Source organism: Vicia villosa, unplaced genomic scaffold (assembly GCF_029867415.1).
Source record: "Vicia villosa cultivar HV-30 ecotype Madison, WI unplaced genomic scaffold, Vvil1.0 ctg.000148F_1_1, whole genome shotgun sequence".
NCBI lineage: Eukaryota > Viridiplantae > Streptophyta > Magnoliopsida > Fabales > Fabaceae > Vicia > Vicia villosa.
This window is the reverse complement of record NW_026705039.1, coordinates 259,216-280,896: the sequence shown is the minus strand read 5'-3', so window position 1 is coordinate 280,896 and position 21,681 is coordinate 259,216. Positions and strand designations below refer to the sequence as shown.

General features: G+C 36.0%; 1 protein-coding gene across 1 annotated transcript; it reads left to right on the top strand.

The window, feature by feature from the left end:
* Positions 1 to 17,176: 17,176 nt before the first annotated feature.
* LOC131624675 (mitogen-activated protein kinase kinase kinase 20-like) lies at positions 17,177 to 18,390 on the top strand. The gene has a single exon (XM_058895604.1). The coding sequence runs from the start codon at positions 17,224 to 17,226 to the stop codon at positions 18,244 to 18,246; it is 1,023 nt and encodes a 340-aa protein (XP_058751587.1). The 5' UTR covers positions 17,177 to 17,223; the 3' UTR covers positions 18,247 to 18,390.
* The last annotated feature ends 3,291 nt before the right edge of the window (positions 18,391 to 21,681 follow it).

Here is a 21,681-nt window from a genome sequence, read left to right as displayed (position 1 = left end):
CTCCAAGAATGAAGAAGCCCTTTCGTTTATATATCAAGTGAAAGAAAGAAATATATAGTTGGTAATTTATGACGTAAGCAATACGGTGTATCGGGATATTAAATTAAAATAAAATAATGAAATTAGCATGGAAGATTAATTAAAGCACGTGGATATTTTTGAGCAGAAAGAAGTTACTACATTAAGTTTCCTAATTGGTGTGTATTAATTAGTGATTCGTATTTGACGCACCTCTTCATAAGATACATGCCGTTTTACGTATCCTCTGGTGTCGTATCAGCGTAACTTAGTAAACAAAATATTTTTGGTAGTTAATGAATGGGTTAAATAAGTTTTTGATCCCTATAAATATTTCAATTTTCATTTTTAGTCCCTCCCTGCCTTTAAGCAACGGTTTTTACAAGAAAACCGTTGCCAAAACCAGCTAAAACCGTTGCCTAAAGGCAGGGAGGGACTAAAAATGAAACTGCAATATTTATAGGGACCAAAAACTTATTTAACCCTTAATGAATTTTCTCACGCACTTGTATAAAATCCTATTAAATATATTTATTTATGACTTGTATTTAGCATTTATCAGCACTTTGTTTTGGAGATAAATTTTGAGCATGATCTTAGCAACATTCACTGCTTCTGATCACCGTCAATCTCATCAATTTATTGTTTTGCTTGTTGCCAATATTTAACAAATTCATTAAAAAATATGTCATAAATTCACACGAGTAGAGTATATCAAGACAAATTCATTATTTCAAAAGATTATTAATTTATTAAATTTCACATTATTCAACAAAGCAAGTTTATTTCTTAATGAGCAAAATAAGCACAATACAGAAAGATCTTAAGCGACACATTTAGAAACAGAAAGATAGAAATGATAAACCTAAAGATGACACTTTAAATTACCCTAAAATCTTAAGCTACACATTTATACTCAAGATATAAATTACCCTAAAATTCTGAAACGACACATAAAATGAGTTATCATATGCATTTGGAGCAAATGCATTAAATGTCTCTCTATTTCTTGTTTAACAGTGTTTTTCAAGGAGGCTCTAACGTGTGTCCCTATGTCTGATGGTAATGAAGTTCCCTCTTTTGTAGGATACTTGACTACTTTGAAAAGTCCACAATGAGATCTTTAACGTTGGTTTAGTGTGATTCACATTTCCAAATGTGATAGATCGCAGTTTGATGATGGAGATTGTTGTTGATTTAGTGGCTTATTTCACATACTTTTTAGCAAGATTACTAGACTTAGCTATGAACTTGTCCCGTAATGTTATTTGTATTCACTTCTTTCACATGTTAATATGACCACTTTTAATGGAGAACATCCAACATGAAGTTTAGAAATCCATGTGGGATAACTCATTAGTGTGGATGGACCAAGAGACACTCGACATTCTCTCTGTTTTTGTTCATGAGAGTGACTTAGATTATTCTCTCACTGTGCTGGAACCTATTGAAGATTGGGTGGGGGTAATTCTTCCAGAAGAAGACAACAGGGTATGTAACAAATATGACATATTCCTCGTTCCCCTTCATGAGTGTTCATTCTCCTTGATATGATTTTTCATTCCCTTTAACAATTTTGAGGTCGGTGTGTTTAATCATTTACTAATTTCTCAATCAAAATTGCATCAAATGAGTTGGGATTACATCAAGGTATTCTAATATTTTTGAGAATACAAGAAGGATGTGTCGACCATTTCGCTCTTCTTACATCTCATCAAACCTCAACGAAGCTCCGCTGATTCGGCCCAGGATCTGGGTCTAATATCTCTCAGACAGTGCACCAAGATGTTTGACATATACTTAGAGAGTGTAACACAATTCAAAGATTGGTACTTCTTGGTTACTCCCCTCAACAAGATATTTTATGCCAACATGTGTATCATAAAGCCTAGGACATCCTACCAATGATCAAACATATTCTACATGTTATGGTGTCATTGTCATTTCTTGGAGAATTCTAGTTCATATGTTTACAAAATGGATGATTTATCTCAAAAGGAGATTTACCTGAAAAGGAAAGTAGTATCTTTCTTTGAGATTCTACGCTACGTCGAAGGCGCCCTTCTTATGTGGCTACACAGAAATAAGGGAAGCGGTACATAGAGCAGCACTTGTTGGTGGATGTCGGCTCAAAAAGAAGTAAGACAGGACATTTTTTATAAGTAGCATGGGGAAGGCCTTTTTATTAAATATCCTTTTGGTGTTTCAATTTCTAACATGTTTATTATTGGCTTGCAAATAAAATTAAATGTTAAAAAACAATACAATAAATTAAAGGGAACGCTCGAGTCGTGCCTCTCATTGTGGGTGTTACCAATGTAGCTAATAAGAGGTTCTGACTGCAGGGGGCCCTATTGGGCCCGTTACTCTTCTCTCACATATCTCAACACAGGAGGAGTTATGTGATACTCCTAACAAGGTTATAATGGAAGATGATCCATGTTTATCGCCTTTCATGGTCGTGAGGAGTCCGACAGATAGTCTTGAAATCTGGGTGCCCCAAGAGGAAAGGTCGTTAATTTACTGGCTTCTTATGCTTAAAAAAATTAAGGTGGAACATAGCTCTAGGGGTAACATTATCGACTATGATGGTCGTGCCTCCTTCGCTCCTTACATGCCTTGATGCAAGAATAATTGAGGAGTTCCGAGCTTATGTTTTTGAAGAGGACTACACATACTTCTCTAGTAAGTTTAAAGTTGTTTTCTAGAAGGAGTTAGCACACTTATTGTATCATACTCGATGGACGTCAGCTGTTTTGTCACTTGGTGTTGCAGGGAGGATAAAATTCTTATGCATGGTTGTCTTAAAAATGAAAGGGAAATTCTAGAGGAACACGTAAGTGATCTTACAATAGAGAGAGACTTGTATCTGGAGGAGCTTTAAGGAGAATTTTTCTTACTTTCATGTATATAGGTCACTGTAGAGCCTTTCAAGTATCTTGGCACACTGGCTGAGAAAGTGATGTCGCTTCTCCAAGCGGTGAAGAAGAAGGGTGAAGCTCTAACTCTACCACAAACATAATTGACCAAGATCAGGGTCTCTATCTTTAAGGCCAACAAGACAATGGATTATTCTTATATGGCGGTAGAGGATTTGAAGGCCTCTTTAAAAGAAGCTCGATAAGGTTGGAAGAAAACTAAGGACGACCTTTGAGAGACGAGCCTTGAAAATATTTCCTTGGCTTAGGAGTATGCAAAGGCAGTGGAAGACAGTTTCTCCAATGTGCATGTATATTCCGAAAAGCATTGCAGTTGGTGGAACATTTTTATCCTGAAGTTCAATTTCCACGAGTAGAAGTTCTCCCAAATCAGGAAATGGTGGATGGGTAGCTAGTTTTCCGTTAGTGATGAGTTAAGCGTGTAGTCCCTTATTGGGGTTATGTATTTTTTTTATCTGGAGAGTTATTACCCGGTGTAACTTCTATGAATATGTAAACTTTATGGTCCATCTTGGCAATATATATTTTAATTTCTATTTTAACTTATAAAAATATGGAAAACTTACCTCTTACGACATTGCTTTAAGTCTCGATTTTCTTTTCTTGAGGAGATAACTTGTTCTCCTAGTTTATGGTCGATGTTTTATTGGGTGTCTCTGGGGATTGTGTCAGACCAAGGCTAGAGTCCCATTTTGTTCCCTCGAGATGATAGCATGGTTTGTGATCCACGTGATTAGGAATCACCTCTGCCTCTAAAGTGGCTAGCTACTAAGAGAGGGTAAGTTCTTATTACTACTTTGTGGTTCATTGTCTTTGTTCGTGTGATAGCAGTGTGGGGATTTGACTGCGATATTTGTACTCCTGTGGCATTTGTGATAATACCCGTGAGTCATTTGTAGTGGGGATCTCATTGCATAAGTCATACACGCGGGACATTTGCAATAACATCTTTGCCTCGTTGCTACTTTTTAAGATCACAAGGGAAAGATAACATAGTGAAAGATTTATTTATTCTTTGCTAGAAGAAACTTATATATTACACTAATGTGTGTTTTACATACTCGTCGGGAGCTTCGGTCCTCGGTTTCCGACGATGATTACACTTACTTCTCAGGTCTGTCTAAAGAAGCCAGACATGGGGAATTAGCAGAGTTGGCTTACCATACCTGTTGGGTGTAACCCATTCTGGCGTTCGGGGCCGTTGGACGGGAATAGGATTTCTTACCCAATGATCTTGGGCAAGAGAAGGAGAAGCTCAAAGAACATGTTTATGCTTTTACAGTTAAGAATAATCAATACTTGTAGTAAATTTGAGGTGTTTTAACTTGTTCCTATCTATAGAACATGTTGTAGAGCCTCTCGAGTATCTCGGGACTCTAGTTGAAAAGGTGAAATTGCTTGCTTGATAGGTAACTTAGAAGAATGAGGCTTTGGGTTCTACATAGACATCTTTGTCCAAGTTGGATGCCATACTAGAAGAAGAAAACTCGTCTTTGGATCCTACTTGGAAAATGATAGAAGAGTAAGAGAAGTCTTTAAAAGAGCCTCAAGTAAGTTTAAAAAAATTAAGGACGGTCTTTGTGTGATGCGCCAAGAAAATCTTGATCTTTATAATAAATTGGTCAAGTTAATTAAAGAAAGACACTTCTTTGTTGAGGACTCCTTTGAAAGTGCCTTGATCAGGTGGAGTATTTTTATCCTACCGTGTTAAAATTCGGAGAGCAAGTTCGTCTTGATCATGTTATCGAGAACGAGAACGTGGTTCCCTTGATGGATTAGTATACATTTTATTTTTATTTATCTATTTTGACTTTTGTGCTTGTACTTGGCTTATGTAAATATCCATTGTTCCTATCCTGCAATATATATTTATGTTTATTACTTACTCGTATTTTACCTGTTATATTTATTACTTACTCGTATTTTACCTATTTTACGGTGTTTCTTGTGGTCCCGTGTTCATTTCTCTGGGACACATCTTTTTCACCAAGGTTGTGCTCAAAATTTATTAGACTTATTTGGGGACTATGCTCGACCAAAGGTCAATAAGCCTTCTCTACCCCTAAGAGAAAACTGTTAAACGAAGACAACTTATCTAGAGGGGAGTGAATAGATCCCCAAGTTTAAAAACCATATTTTAAAGGTTTTGAAATTGTTTAAACTATGGCAAGAGGAAGTATCGTGTTTAGACATAAAGTTGTCTAAATCAAAGCGGTTATTGGAATCTCCTATATGCGCACAACACTTTGTTTGGAATAGCAATGATACAATCAATTAACTAATCAAATACTCACTTAATAGTTTTAATGTGATCACAGAGCAACCAATTTCCAATCAATTTAAACACAAAAATTCAAAGTGTCAAATTATCGAACACTTGGTGTGCGATTGATTTTTACGAATTTTCCTTTAAGCTTGTTGATATCAAAATCTTCTTAGAATCTAATTGATTGTAAGGCAATTTACAATTCAACAATGTTCAAAGCAATTAACGAAAAATAGTTACGAATCAATTGCTTAATCAACATGTTTAACAATTTGATAATGGAAATTTAAAAGCAAGAGAGAGAGAGAGAGGACACTAAGAGTTATTTAGGCAGTTCACCGATCGTCCTTGCTACAGCTAAATCTGCCACAATTCCAATTTGGAATTGAGATATGAATATTACTATGCAAAAAATTGTTTACAGGAGATGTCAAGCAATCCAACCCTACAAATCCTATGTTTGATGTTAATCTTTGCAATTCTCTTCCCTTGATATGAGTTTGATCAAGTCACCCAACAAACACCAATTGAATCACCATCTCGCGCTACTCCTTTGTAAGAAACCACCGTTCTCCAAAGCCTTCACTTAGTCGAATCCAAATAATGAGTTGTTGTCACCTAAGATTATCAGTTGATTCACCGTCTCATGCTACTCCTCTGCAAGAATCACACGTTCTTCCAAGCTCTTCACTCGATCAAATCCAATTGTGTAACTCTTGTCGAAAACCCCCCAAATCAACACCTTTATCTTGGAGTAAAAACCCTCACAGTTTTTCCGCTGAAACCCCCTATGATTCTCAACCCAACCTTAGGTTACAACCAACCTAAATTGAACTTTATCAATCAAGTTTAGATGACACCCAAACAATGAATGATTATGTATACTTTGTCTGTGTGTATGCATAGCGGTTGAAGGTGATGAACAATCCTGGTATGTGTTTATAGTTTCATGAAATTGAAAAAGATGCATGTATGATGTATTTATAATGGTGTAAGTTGGAGGAAAAAGGAATGCTTAGAAGTTAAAAAAATATGCAACATTTTAGAAAATCACTTGCATGTGTCGACACATGTAAGTAATATGTCGACCTATGTAATGTTCTGAGTCTATAACAGGTTATATGTTGACACACTCAAACAGAAGCTATAGGCTTTAAAACTGTAGCACATGTGTCAACTTGAAATGTGTATTTGTTGACACATAATGATAATTTTGAGAGCATGTGTCGACCTAAAAACTTGTGTGTCTCGACACATTCAAACAGAAGCTACAAGCTTCATTCTTGTAGTACAAGTGTCGACTTGAAGAACGTATGTATCGACACATACACTTATGTTTTGAGTGAAATATGATTTTTGAAGCATGTAACTGGTTTTTAAGGCTTTGAAACTAGTTTTTCATGCATGATACTTTTTCAAACATGTTTTAAGTGTATTATAAGATTCCTAATGCAAGGTGCGCATACTAACTTAGAGATACCGTTCAATGTACAAAAATGCTAGAGTGTATGCATTAACATCGTGGGATTTTTATTGCTTTTGTCATATGTTTGTGGTGTTTGTGAGATAACATATGAAATCCATTTCATAATCATCATTCCCTTTCATAATCACAAGGAAAAGAGATAATTTAGTAGAAATCCATTCTTTCTTTAAATTAATGAAAAAAATACATTATAGTAATGTGTAGTAGCTTTTTACATAGGAACATAATTAAGATAACCAAAGGGTTGTGCCATTTCTTATTAACTATAAGAGACATGATAGCTAGCTTTGATTTTCCTCTGATCAGTCACTTCTACTTGTATGGCTGAGATGACCTTCCTTACTTGTAGGAGGTCGGATAGTCATGTCTCTTAGTTGTCTGACTAGGGATGCCACATTGATCTTCATGGATTTTCCTTCACCTTTTTTTGGTCTTACTGTAAAGCCTTGTAGATCCTCTTAGATCTAGATAGGTCGAAACTTATAGTCATTAGCTCGTTGTGGTACTTCTGCTTGAGTTGGACTGGGGATGCTACCACATCCAAGACTGTTGCGAAGGAACGACCTAGGATGAGGTTATAGATGCTCCTGCATGGAACTACTAGGAATTGAGAATCAATAGTTTTGGTATCCCTTCCTTCTCCCAATGTGACCATTAGCTCAATGTGCCCCTAAGGTTCGCCATGGTGGAATTTTGAACCAGATCCGATGAATGGAAGAGGTTGGAATACCTTATAACTTGCCCTAGGTTGGACATGATTTTATTGTGAATGAACAAATAGACATGCCACAAGGACTTGATCATTTGTTGCTTGAGGAGGACGTGGTGGATCTTTGAAAGCCTTAGAGGCAACGGTAGTGGCTTGCCGTTCAACCGCTCCTCCTATTTAAAGAAGGAGGTGCATCATTTCTCAGGTATTCAAATGTTCTCTTTTTCAAACACCGCTTTTCTCCCTCATACTAATTTTAGCATTAGAGTGCTAACCTTGCAGGTCAGCCTCCTTTCTAACGCATCTGAAGCTCTGAACCCCCACAACAAGCTCTACATCCTCACTTTCCAATCAACTCTAATTTCACTATGTTGTGAGAATCGTATTTAGATTCCTACGATTTTTTCCACAATCAAATTTCTTTTGATTTAATAGAATCTCACCCGTCAAAAATTTAGATCTCCTTCACTTGAAGTGCAAATTTCTATTTCTCGATCACTTCTCTCAAATATTGACTTATTTTCCTTCAAATCAATCCTCCGTTAAATCCATAGACTATGGAAGCATCTATTTTTTTTTTATAGTAAAAATGAGTAAATAGAATAATATAAATAAATAGAAAAACGAAAAGTTCAAGTAATAACAGAAAGTCAATTTTCAAAACCAAAACTATTTTTTATTTTGAAAATTTCAAAATAAATAATCACTTTTTAACAGGTCTAAGGTTTTGAGTTAAGAGTTTTTCTTATTATAAAAACTAGTGCATGTTATGATTATATTAAAAATAGTGAGTAAAATATCTCAGTATATATTAAGTTATTAAGTCCGAATAGTTTTCCCTAAAGATATGGTTAAAAAAGTAATGTTTTATGGTTCTATAGTTATATAAGTTTTACTGGCAGGTAGTACAATTAAATTTTCTGTCGGTTAACTCTTGTCAAATATACTAAGTTTATCTTTTTAGTATTAACTATTTGTTGACAAATATTTTGTCAATGGATAAACTTACTAGTAAAAATGAATTACTTAGTGTCGGTTGATATTCAAATTTGAAGTGTGAAATGTAAAGTCATTGGAAACACTGGGCCTTCACCATGTCAATTGCCAGTGAGGAAACAGCTCAAAATAGAAACCGAGTGAAAAACTGTAGTACTTGAAAAGAATCATGAATAATTCTTAATGAAACACTATACAATTTTTGTCTAGTTCTTATGAATATAATTATGTAATCACGTAAAAGAATAGGAAGATGAAAAGAATTCCCAAAATTACTCGCAAATTTGACTTATACAAAGCATGAGAAAAAGAAAAGGGGAATGCATTGTGAGTTTTGTCAATTGGTGCAAAAATTTCTTATTTTGGTCAATTAGAATAATCTTTGTATAATATACTTTTATTTTATTTTATTTTATTTTTCAACAGCATTTTTTCTAGAATGCTAGAAAGTAGAGATTTGACGGCAAATTCACTTGGTCAAGCCAAATTGCCAATAGGAACCAATATTCAAGAATTACATACAATAGCCACGCTTACACTTGGATTAAATTATTGTATTTTTCTAACATAATTTAGTTAAACATCTATAATTATTGTTTGTATCAAGCAGAATATTTATTGAAAAATATTATATAATTTTAATTAAATATTTACATATCTGAGAAATAATAATAATAAAAGAATAATTTATTTTATAATGAACGATTTATTAAATGAATTATTAAAATATGTATAAAAAATTTTAAAAATCTTTGCATAGTAAAACTATCTATTTTGTAGTTTAAACGGGTCTCACATGGACACACTTTCTCTAACCCACCACTTTAAAAAAATAATTAAATGGGTTCGTGAAATAATTATATAATATTAAATTTTAACAATAGTTTATTTTTAATATTATAACTATTAAATTATTAAATTATTAAATATTAAAATTTATAAAATGTATTTTTTTTCAAAAACAAATAATTTAGATTTGAATCCATTTGGTGAGATAAATATAATGCTAAAAAAATTTAAAGAACAAATTGATTAAAATTAAAGGTGAACAAAATTGTAAGAAAAGTGAGTTTCAATTGTGTGTTTAAAATATTTTAAGTTAAAATGAAACTTTGGGAAGTTAATGTCAAAAGCATAGAGGTGAAGAAGAGAGGGGAAACAAGGATTTTATTCTGGTTTACTGTTATAATTTGGCAGCTGATACGATGTAAGTGCACGACTGTATTAAAGTAATAAAAAATACTGTCAAACAACATAGACTAAATACTTTGTGAGATATTGGATCGAACTCTAGTATTGTCGAAGGGTAGCTTCTTGGTTCGACAAGATTAAGCATGAAGTCGAAGGATGTTCACATGCTTGTGTCGAAGATGCTAGGGTTGTTAGCATGTTAAATTAGGTTTTAGTGTTTAAACCCTAATTTGTTAAGTTAGCTTGTTTATTAAGTTGGCTTGTGTAATGGGCCTTGTGGAAAAAGCCCATTAGTTAGTATGTTAGGTTTTATTATAAATAGCATACTAGTCTCTCATCATTGCTAAGCTGCAAATCCTAATTTAGGGTGAGAGGGGTTATTTGTTATTCTTGTAAACTTGTAATCTTGTTTTAAGAGAAAGTAAAAGAATAACGGTTATAACCAATTATTGTGTTCTTCTTCTCCCCTATAATTCCCTATTATACTTTGTTATTGGTATCGTTTTTCACAACAAATTGGTGCGGTGAGCGTGGAGAAGATGCCGTCAACAAAGTATGAGATTGAAAAATTCACCGGAGTGAATGATTTCGGTCTGTGGCGCTTGAAGATGAAAGCCCTACTGGTTCAGCAGGGTTGTTTGGAAGCGTTGAAGGGAGAGGCAGCCATGAATGCTGCATTAACGGCAGCGGAGAAGACAACTATGATCGAGAAAGCACACAGCGCAATTTTGTTGAGCCTTGGTGATAAGGTTCTCCGACAGGTATCAAAGGAGACGACGGCATCAGGGTTATGGGTGAAACTTGAAAGTTTGTATATGACCAAATCGCTGGTAAATCGACTCTACCTGAAGCAAGCTTTGTATTCATTCAAGATGATTGAAGACAAAGTATTGGCTGAGCAGTTGGATATGTTCAACAAGCTGATTCTTGATCTTGAAAATATTGATGTGAAGATCGATGATGAAGATCAAGCGCTGTTACTATTGTGTTCTTTGCCTAGATCACATGCTCACTTCAAAGAAACTCTCTTGTATGGAAGGGAGTCCCTGACGTTTGAAGAAGTTCAATCAGCCTTGTACTCTAAGGACTTGAATGAACGAAAGGAGCATAAACCTTCGACTGTTGGCGAAGGTTTGGCCGTTAAAGGAAAACTCTTACGAAAGGATGGTAAGTTCGACAAGAAGAAAGGCAAAAGCCAGTCGAAGTCTTACAGTGGCGAAGCATCTGGCATTCGATGCTACCATTGTAAAAAGGAGGGTCACACAAGAAAGGTGTGCCCTGAACGCCTGAAATATCATGGAGGTAAGGATAATGGCAACGCTGCCATTGTTCAAGATGATTTCGAATCATCTGATGTTCTTGTGGTTTCAAGTAGTGACTCTAAGAGAGAGTGGATTATGGATTCAGGTTGCACTTGGCACATGACTCCAAACAAAGACTTGTTCGAGGAATTATGTGATCAAGATGGTGGATCAGTATTGCTGGGAAACAACAAGGCTTGCAAGATTGCAGGTATTGGATCTGTTAGATTCAAGCTCCATGATGAGTCAATAAGGTTGTTGACTGAAGTCAGGTATGTTCCTGATTTGAAGAGAAATCTGCTTTCTCTTGGTGAATTCGACAAGAAAGGATATGTTTTCCAAGGAGAGAAAAGTATCCTAAGAGTCATGAAGGGTTCGAAGGAAGTCTTGAGAGGCATGAAGAAACAAGGCTTGTATACCCTTGAGGCTGAAGTTGTAAGTGGTTCGACAAATGTTGCATCCACGAAACCTTTGTCGAAAACTGAAATCTGGCACATGAGATTGGGCCATGTCAGTGAAAGGGGTCTGGTCGAATTAGGGAAACAAAATCTGCTTGGTGGAGACAAAGTCGAAAAGCTGAAGTTTTGTGAACCCTGTGTACTTGGAAAATCTTGCAGAGTGAAGTTCAACAAAGGCAAATCAAGAACACATGGATCCCTTGATTACATCCATGCTGATCTTTGGGGGCCTGCAAGGTGTGCATCACATTCTGGGGCAAGGTATTTCCTATCCATAGTAGATGATTATTCCAGAAAATTATGGGTATTCATCCAGAAGACTAAGGATGAAACGTTTGAGAATTTCAAAAGTTGGAAGACTCTGGTTGAAAATCAGACTGGCAGAAAGGTCAAGAGGTTGAGAACCGACAATGGCCTTGAATTTTGCAATGAGGCATTCGACAGTTTTTGTGCTACCTCTGGTATTGCAAGGCATAGAACTACTGCAGGTACTCCACAACAAAATGGTTTGGCTGAAAGGTTTAATCGAACTATTTTGGAGAGAGTTAGATGTATGTTGACTAATGCGGGGTTAAAGAAGGTGTTCTGGGCTGAGGCTGTTGCGACAGCAACATATCTGATAAACAGATGTCCTTCGACAGCGTTAGATATGAAGACACCTGAAGAAGTTTGGTCGGGACATCCACCAGATCTCGACAAACTGAGAGTATTTGGCTGCGTAGCCTATGCTCACATTAGGCAAGACAAGGTCGAACCTAGAGCTCTGAAATGCATGTTCATGGGATACCCTGAAGGAGTCAAAGCTTATAGGCTATGGTGCCTAGAGCCAGGTCACAGGAGGTGTATCATCAGTCGAGATGTAGTTTTCAATGAAGCTGAAATGGCTTTTAAGAAAACTGATGATGTTGGTCGAAGTACAGAAACATCTGACGAAGAGCTGGAACAGGTAGAGATTCCTGTTGAGGTGGAGCATGTTGATGCTGAATTGCATATCCCAGATGAAGTCGAAGAAGAAGCAGAAGATGCTGAAGTTGAGGAAACTGACGATGACTACCTATTGTCGAGAGATAGGTCGAGAAGAGTCATCAAGCCACCTCAGAGACTTGGATATGCAGATCTTATAGCTTATGCCTTAATCTCTGCAAGTGAGGTTCTAGACGAAGAACCTAGAGACTATAAGGAAGTTATGAGGAGTCGAAATAAGACTGAATGGCTGAAGGCCATGGATGATGAAATGAAATCTCTTCATGATAATCATACTTGGGAACTGATCAAGAAACCTGCTGGGGCAAGGTTAGTCAGCTGTAAATGGATTTTCAAAGTTAAGGAAGGAATTGAAGGAGTGACGTCGAAAAGATACAAGGCAAGGTTAGTTGCAAGGGGTTTCACTCAGAAAGAAGGTGTCGACTTCAATGATGTGTTTTCTCCTGTTGTGAAGCATAGGTCCATTCGAATGTTGATTGCCATGGTGGCACAGTTCGATCTTGAACTGGAACAGATGGATGTGAAGACTGCGTTCTTGTATGGTGATCTAGATGAAACGATCCTGATGAGGCAACCTGAAGGGTATGTCGAAAAGGGGAAGGAAGATTATGTGTGCAAGTTAAAGAGATCTTTGTATGGGCTGAAACAATCTCCTCGACAGTGGAATAGGAGATTCGACAAGTTCATGGCACGCATAAGTTTCATTAGAAGTCAGTTCGACCACTGTGTTTACTTCAGATTTCGACCTGGTAATTCATTTGTTATTTTGTTGCTTTATGTGGATGATATTCTCATAGCAAGCAACAGTGTCGAAGATGTGATGAGGGTGAAGGCTGAACTCAATAAGGAGTTCGATATGAAGGATCTGGGAGCTGCTTCCAGGATTCTTGGAATTGACATTCGAAGAGATAGAAAGAAGTCGAAGTTATGTCTATCTCAAGAGGCATATCTACGGAAGATTCTTGAAAAGTTTGGTATGTCGAATTCGAAGCCAGTTGTGACTCCAACAAACCCTCAATTCAAGCTGAGTGTTGATCAGTGTCCCAGTACTGATGTCGAAATAGCCTATATGAATAGCATCCCATATGCTAATATAGTTGGTTCTTTGATGTATGCTATGGTCTGTACTAGACCCGACATAGCTTACGCAGTCAGTCTTGTAAGCAGGTACATGGCGAATCCTGGAAAGGCTCACTGGCAAGCATTGAAGTGGATTTTAAGGTACATAAATGGGTCTCTGAATAGAGTCCTAATTTATGGTGGAGCCTTGGGTGAAGATAGTAAAGCAGTAATAGAAGGATATGTCGACTCTGATTATGCAGGTTGTATGGATTCCAGAAAATCTATTTCTGGATATGTTTTCACTATGTTTGGCACTGCAATTAGTTGGAAAGCAACACTTCAGAAGGTTGTTGCTCTATCAACCACTGAAGCGGAGTATATTGCCCTAACTGAAGCTGTGAAAGAAGCATTGTGGCTTGAAGGTTTTGCGAATGAGATGAAACTTCAAGGTCGAGGTATCACTGTTAAATGTGATAGTCAAAGTGCAATACACCTGTCGAAAAATTCAGCCTATCATGAGCGAACTAAGCACATTGATGTGAGGCTGCATTTCGTCAGAGGAGTAATCGAGTGTGGAGAAGTCCAAGTGCTGAAGGTTTCGACTGAAGACAATGCTGCTGATATGATCACCAAGACATTGCCGAGTTGCAAGTTTTTCCACTGTATGCAGTTGATAAAGCTGCATGAAGAAAGCTAGTTTGTTCCTTGACGTTGTAGAGTTAGGTCCAAGGTGGAGATTTGTGAGATATTGGATCGAACTCTAGTATTGTCGAAGGGTAGCTTCTTGGTTCGACAAGATTAAGCATGAAGTCGAAGGATGTTCACATGCTTGTGTCGAAGATGCTAGGGTTGTTAGCATGTTAAATTAGGTTTTAGTGTTTAAACCCTAATTTGTTAAGTTAGCTTGTTTATTAAGTTGGCTTGTGTAATGGGCCTTGTGGAAAAAGCCCATTAGTTAGTATGTTAGGTTTTATTATAAATAGCATACTAGTCTCTCATCATTGCTAAGCTGCAAATCCTAATTTAGGGTGAGAGGGGTTATTTGTTATTCTTGTAAACTTGTAATCTTGTTTTAAGAGAAAGTAAAAGAATAACGGTTATAACCAATTATTGTGTTCTTCTTCTCCCCTATAATTCCCTATTATACTTTGTTATTGGTATCGTTTTTCACAACATACTTAAATATCAAATTCTATCCATATTATTGTTCAAATAAAGGAGTCAAATTGAGTTTGAGTTTGAAACAAACAAATATTTAATGATTAAAAATTATAATAAAAACGCAAAACTTAGTGTACATGACTCTTATTAAAACATACTCATGTCAACTTCTTGTTCTATTACGAGAAACAAATCAATATTATAGAAAAATAGAGAAAATTGGACAACACATACTTTCATGAGTGTGTTGTCTTGTCTTAAACAAATAAGACTGTTAACCTTAGCGTCCTTGTCCAAGCAACGCGCACCATTGTGAATCTTGAATCCTGCATTACTTGATAACCAACAACCCCCCAATTCCTCACACTTTCCCCATTTACAATTTCTATCTAGCGCCTTCTAAAATTAGATCCTTTGTGCTCAAAATACTCCTCCATGTGTGATTTGGAGAAAAACCTATTTGAGCCTCTAAAACCAAACATCTCGGGTAGTATCGCTGCTTGAAAACCTTCTCCATCGGTGAAGAGGTCCCTGAATGCAATCTCCACAATTTTTTACCTAGCAGACTTACATTGAAATCACTTATACCACGAAAACCCAAGCCTCCCACACCTTTTGAACATGCCATTTTTTCAACTCATCCAATAAATTTTCATATCCCTTTCCTTGAAATCACTTATAATAACTCATTATATAACTTGAAATCGCTTGCGCCACCACCTTTATTAGCAATTCTTTACTCGCCCTATAAAGAAATTCCGCCTTCCATCCTTTCATCTTCTTCCACATGCGATCAACAACAAAAGAGAACACTTCCTTCTTTTGATATACCAAATACAACTAGAAGGACCAGGTATCTAGCATGATTCACTATAGTCTTTACACCCATCCTATTACGGATCATATCTTTGTTGTCATTAGAAACATTTCAACTGAAGGAAGCCTCAGATTTGTCCAAACTGACTACCTGGCCCGAAGAAGTTTGATAGTTAGAGAGAATTCCCATGATGCAATTAGCTTCTTTAAGACACTTAGAGTGACAAGCATGACAATTCATCCTCAGGCTCTCAGGCCATAGCTATGATGGCTCAAACATATGAGTACTCTTTACTTGAGGAACTTGGAAAAAAAGCATGGTTTGCTGATCTAGGTGTTTCTCATCATCTTACTCCCACTACGGACATTTCTTGTTTATTAAGAAGTCTTATGCTAGTTATAATTGTGAGTGTGTGTTGTCAATGATCAGTCCTTAGCAATTCATTGTGTAGATTCTTCTTGTGTGATTCTCAAAACCAAATAGAAGTTGAGAGCACCAACCCCGAAGGACACCAAATATACTAGAAAAATATACATCATATGTAACCCTACTTGTTTTCTCATTTTTAATTGATCTTTTATACACGTTCCTTCTCTTCCCCAGGACCGACCCAACCCGTTTAGAGGCTTAAAGCAAATTTTAAAATGAGACATTTAAAGTGTATTTTAAAATAATAATTTTGTGGTTTCTAAGAGTTGAACTCAAGATCAAAAGAAAAAGAGACCTACATTTTACAAACTCAACTATGTAATATATGTAACTAATGTGTCATTACAGATTTTTAACACTAAATAAAAAAAATTTGAAATATTTTTTAAGCTTACAATTTTGAGGCCTAAAACCCTAGCGTAGGTTGCTTGGCTCTTCCGCCAGCCTTGATTTTCTCCCTAATCGTTATGAACGTTACCTCATTTATTCTAGTTAATGTTGCTTCCTATTTGTTTGAGTGTAACGACTATTAACACCGTTGTCCCTTGTTTGAGCATTTGTAAATCTCATTAAGACTATTATTTATGAGTCATGGTTGAGTCACCAGATCAAGGTTGGGATCCCGCACTTAGTTTATGTGTATGCTAAACTTTGATGACATTATATAACAATTCCAGAAAAATTAGTGTTATATGAAACATTATGAGAATCGATGGTGTCCGCAATCTTCAGCGCTATTGTTGTAATTGAGTTATAAAGTAGGCTCGACACACTCCGTTAGTTATGATAAGAATATTCAATTAGATACCAATTTGTTAAATATTGGCAACAAGCAAAACAATAAATTGATAAGATTGACCGTGATCAGAAGCAGTGAATGTTGCTAAGATCATGCTCAAAATTTATCTCCATAACAAAGTGCTGATAAATGCTAAACACAAGTCATAAATAAATATATTTAATAGGATTTTATACAAGTGCGTGTGAAAATTCATTAACTACCAAAAATATTTTGTTTACTAAGATACGCTGATACGACACCAGGGGATACGTAAAACGGCATGTATCTTATGAAGAGGTGCGTCAAATACTACGAATCACTAATTAATACACACCAATTAGGAAACTTAATGTAGTAGTAACTTCTTTCTGCTCAAAAATATCCACGTGCTTTAATTAATCTTCCATGCTAATTTTATTATTTTATTTTAATTCCTTCTTTCTTCCTTTTCTTGATTTAATTTAATATCCCGATACACCGTATTGCTTACGTCATAAAATATCAACTAACTAAAGATTTATTTTTTTCACTTGATATATAAACGAAAGGGCTTCTTCATTCTTGGAGGCCACGGTTACTGCTTTCTTCTCTACTTGCATTTTTCTTTCTTCTTCGCAATTCAGAGATGGATTGGGTACGAGGAGAATCACTTGGTAGAGGAACCTTTGCAACTGTTAATCTAGTCTTACCCAAAGGTGCTTCGAATTCTACTCTATTTCCTTCTCCGACAGCCGTCAAAACATCCGAGGTTTCAACCTCGTATTCCCTTAAAAACGAGAGACATGTTCTTGATTGTCTAGGTTCGTGTCAACAAATCATTCGCTGTTTCGGAGATGATTATACCTTTGAGAATGGCCACGAATATTACAATTTGTTTCTTGAATATGCTTCCGCTGGAACTCTTGCTGATCAAGTTAAATTCCACGGTGGCCAGATTCCGGAACTAAATATTCGCGGTTACACGAGGTCAATTGTGGAGGGTCTTAACCATATTCATAGCAATGGATTCGTTCATTGTGATATAAAGCTCCAAAACATTCTTGTATTTCATGATGGTGAAATCAAAATCGCTGATTTTGGTCTTGCTAGAAAATCAGGGGAGGAACAGAGTAGGTTCGAATGCAGGGGTACTCCACTGTATATGTCGCCGGAATCAGTGATCCACGGAGAGCATGAGTCGCCGGCAGATATTTGGGCACTTGGGTGTGCCATGGTGGAGATGATGACGGGAAAACCAGCATGGAATATAGAGAAGGATTCGAATATGTTTTCGTTGTTGCTTCAAATTGGTGCAGGAGAAGAGTCTCCGATGATACCCGAAGATTTATCAAAAGAGGGAAAAGATTTTGTTGACAAGTGTTTTATTAAGGATCCAAGAAAAAGATGGACGGCTGAGATGCTTTTGAATCATCCTTTCATTAAAGAAGTGAAGAATGTTAATAAAGCATCACCAAGAAATCATTTTGATTTCAATGACTGGGTTTCAAGTGTTAGTCATTCAACTCCAAGCTCCCCGGAATTTGAAGAGTCGTGTCAATGGAATTTTGATGATTGTTCTTGTTCGGCAGCGGATCGGCTCCGGCAGCTTGTGACGGTTGAAGTGCCAGTGAGTTGGTCGGAATCAGACAGTTGGACTAGTGTTAGGTGAGAATGAGATTGTAAATTTTTTGGTAGAGCTGAAACAGAGTGTTATTAATTAGAGGAGTAGAAGATTGATCATAGAAATTAATTTGATTCTAATTGGATTTTAATTTGATTCTGTTTGGATTTTGATTATTCAAATTGGAATGTAAATTGGATTTTGATTATTCAAATTGGAATGAAAATTGGGTAGTAGGATATATCACATACCATTTAGATTCTCTTGATTTGGTGGATATATCATATCATCATACCTCTAGATTTTATATTGAGGTTAAGTAAGAGAGTTTTCCGCGTTGTTCTAACTTGTAACTATAGTTTATTGTTTCAAAATTAAATTTTTAATAAAAAAATATTATTATTATTTTATAAAAATAAACAAAGTTAAATGTAATGAGAATTATGAAGTAAACGTTGGAATCCAAGAAGCATTGACAACACGTAACCATACAAAACTTATATATCCAACATTTTCTCTATTAATCACTTCCACAAGTGTGATTCACCCACATCACTAGCCTTGATCAACACTAAGATTCACTTTTGCTCCCCCCCAATGAGTCAACCAGAACTCTACCACTTGTCGGGGAGTCTGGCGCTGGAAGTGTCATTGGGCCAAACGTTAAGATCCAAGACACCTTGACATCATGTATCCACTTAAAACCTTAAGACAATGGGGATATGTTTCAGATCTCTTATAAATCCAACATTTTCTTCATTCCTAATCGATGTGAAAATTTACCACTTTCTCACTTAAAACCCAACACCATCTAATCTTACAACTTTTAGTTGAAAGACAAAATCAAAATTTGCTGACAAAGAATAACTATTATTCTACTGAATATTTTTATATAAAAATTGATTTTCTACCGTCAATTATAATCAATTATAAGAGTTCAAAACAAGTCTTAGATTTGTTAACCTGTTAACATATTGATTTTTATTTTATTTTATAGATATGTCACATAACGTAATTCATCTTTAAAGTCGAAATTAAATGTCATTCGTTTCTTAAGCTACAAGGCACAATGTTATAGTTTATGAAAGTCGTATTACCTATTTGAGAAAGTCACTATTATGAAAAACTCCTCTCACAACGGTTGAAAAAAGGATATCTTCATGGTTGACCAACCGTCTTGAGGTAGGATGTGGTTGTAAGTATGTTATTTTCCACCACGAGCGTGTGCCCCTTGTGAGTACAACACTACGTACTACAACACTCCTCTAAACACAATTCCTACTCCCACACTAGTATAATGCAGGGACAAACTATAGACAATAATTCCTCCCAAACAACCTTTCTCATTAAAACACATTATTTTATACTACCACCTAAGGGCTTTATAATAATTTCTCGGAAACACATTTTCGTTATTGACACATAAGGGCTTCATAATGGTTCAGCACAATCATTCGTAATTTACCCCTATCATACTTATGCAACAAATATATTTAACTTTATCACAAGAAACTGTATCGCGTTAAATTTCCAACGCAGCTGACCACATCTCAAACGGACTTACTAAACTTAAGTTACGTGGGAAGCAAGACCACTCATACCGGTTGAGACTTGACTACACTTCTGATATAAGAACTCAAGTTACGTGGGAGTAGGAATTGTGTTAAGAGGAGTGTTGTTGTACGGATGTAGTTCTCATGCACTCCTAAGATGTAGTTCACTTGATTGGTAAACAATGAAGGGTTTGACTGTGTGGAGATATAGAGAGTTAGAGAGAGAGAGAGAGATTTTACTTCACAAACATACCATCATGGTATCTATACAAGTGTGGGGATACAAAAGCGTCAAACCAAAAAAGTCAGAAAAGTCAAAAACTCGACTCGAGGCTGTAACCGATTAATACAAACATGTAACCAGTTATAGCTGACACAAACCAAAAAATACAATCAGATATGACCAATTAATGCAAATGCGTGATAGTGTACTTGTGCCACACACAATAGACGAGTCGTTGCACTTTTGGACAGTGGTTATTAAACTTTTAGGCGGTCAATGCAAAAACTAAAACTACACGCATTGTGTTTTGAAAAATTCAAAATAAATAACCAAGGTTTTGAGTCTCATTGTATAAACTAGTGGTTGATATGATTCTATTAAAAAGATGAGTCAAGTATTTCAACATATTAGTTTATCTTATATTAGATTATATAAGATTAGATAAAGATGGAATAATTTTCTCTAAAAATATAGGTTAAAAAATAATGTCATATGGTTTATACTTTATATTATTTATATCATGAGATCATAAGTTTTACCACGAATTTATTTGACAATTAGAATAAATTAGTATACAACTTAAATTTCACCTCTATATTGTTGCTTTGTTATGTGCGTGCCAAGTCGTGTGGCTAATGAATCTATTGAAGGAGATGGTAAGCACTGAGGGCGAGGTTGTTACACTCTTAGTTGATAATGATTCCGCGATTGATCTTGCTAAGAACCCAATTCCACATGGGAGGAGCAAGCATATTGATATGAAGTTTCACTACTTGAGAGAGCTTATTAGTGAAGGAAAGTGAAGGTTGAGATATTGTAGAAGTGGAGATTAAGTTGTTGATTTATTGACTAAGGGAGTCACAAATGATGTGTTCAGAAGGTTGAATATGAGCATGGACATGGAAGACTTGGATCATTTAAAATTAGGTGGTGTGTTAAGTGTTTTTCAAGTATTTCAAGTGTTGTAACCCGTTAACATGGGGGTGTAACTGGTTACAGACATAAAAAACGGTCAAATAAGATGCAGAAAAGCACTTTTTGAGTTGTTGTAACCGATTACGCATTCATAGTAACTGGTTACACCTGATTGTATTTTTCGTTTGTGTTAGCTGTAACCAGTTATAGGTTTGTGTTAACCGGTTATAGTCCTGAGTTTTTGACTTTTCTAGCTTTTGACTTGATGCTTTTGTATCCCAACACTTGCATATATACCATGCTGGTATGTTTGTGAAGTACAATGAATGAAAATACAATAATTCTCACCCTCAATTATCTTTCTCTCTAACTTTCCCCTCTCTCTCTCATTATCTCTTTCTCCACACACTCAAACCCTCTATTGTTTACCAATATTGTGATCAAATGTTCTAACATTGAAGTGCTAACTTTAGAGGCCAGCCCCTTATCCACCGTACCAAAAGCTTGAGTCCACCGTTGCGATCAACATCAATCTTTCACCGATCAGTTCTAATTCTAATACAGGACATGGGCACTGTATGTGGGAATAAACATCTGATTCTCGTATTTTTCACATTCAAACATTCATCCCTCGATTCATTGAATTTAAGCTTCCTCAACCTAAAAATTCATATCTCCTTGACACCATCAACAACTTCTCTTTACAAGTCAAAGTGAAATTTTATGAAGAAAGTCATCAAAAGTGAGAAGACATTATAGGTCCTCCTTTGAAAATTCAAGGAACTGTGTGTC

Coding starts and splice junctions, on each gene's coding strand:
- LOC131624675 (XM_058895604.1), top strand. CDS start 17,224: ATGGATTGGGTACGAGGAGAATCACTTGGTAGAGGAACCTTTGCAACT.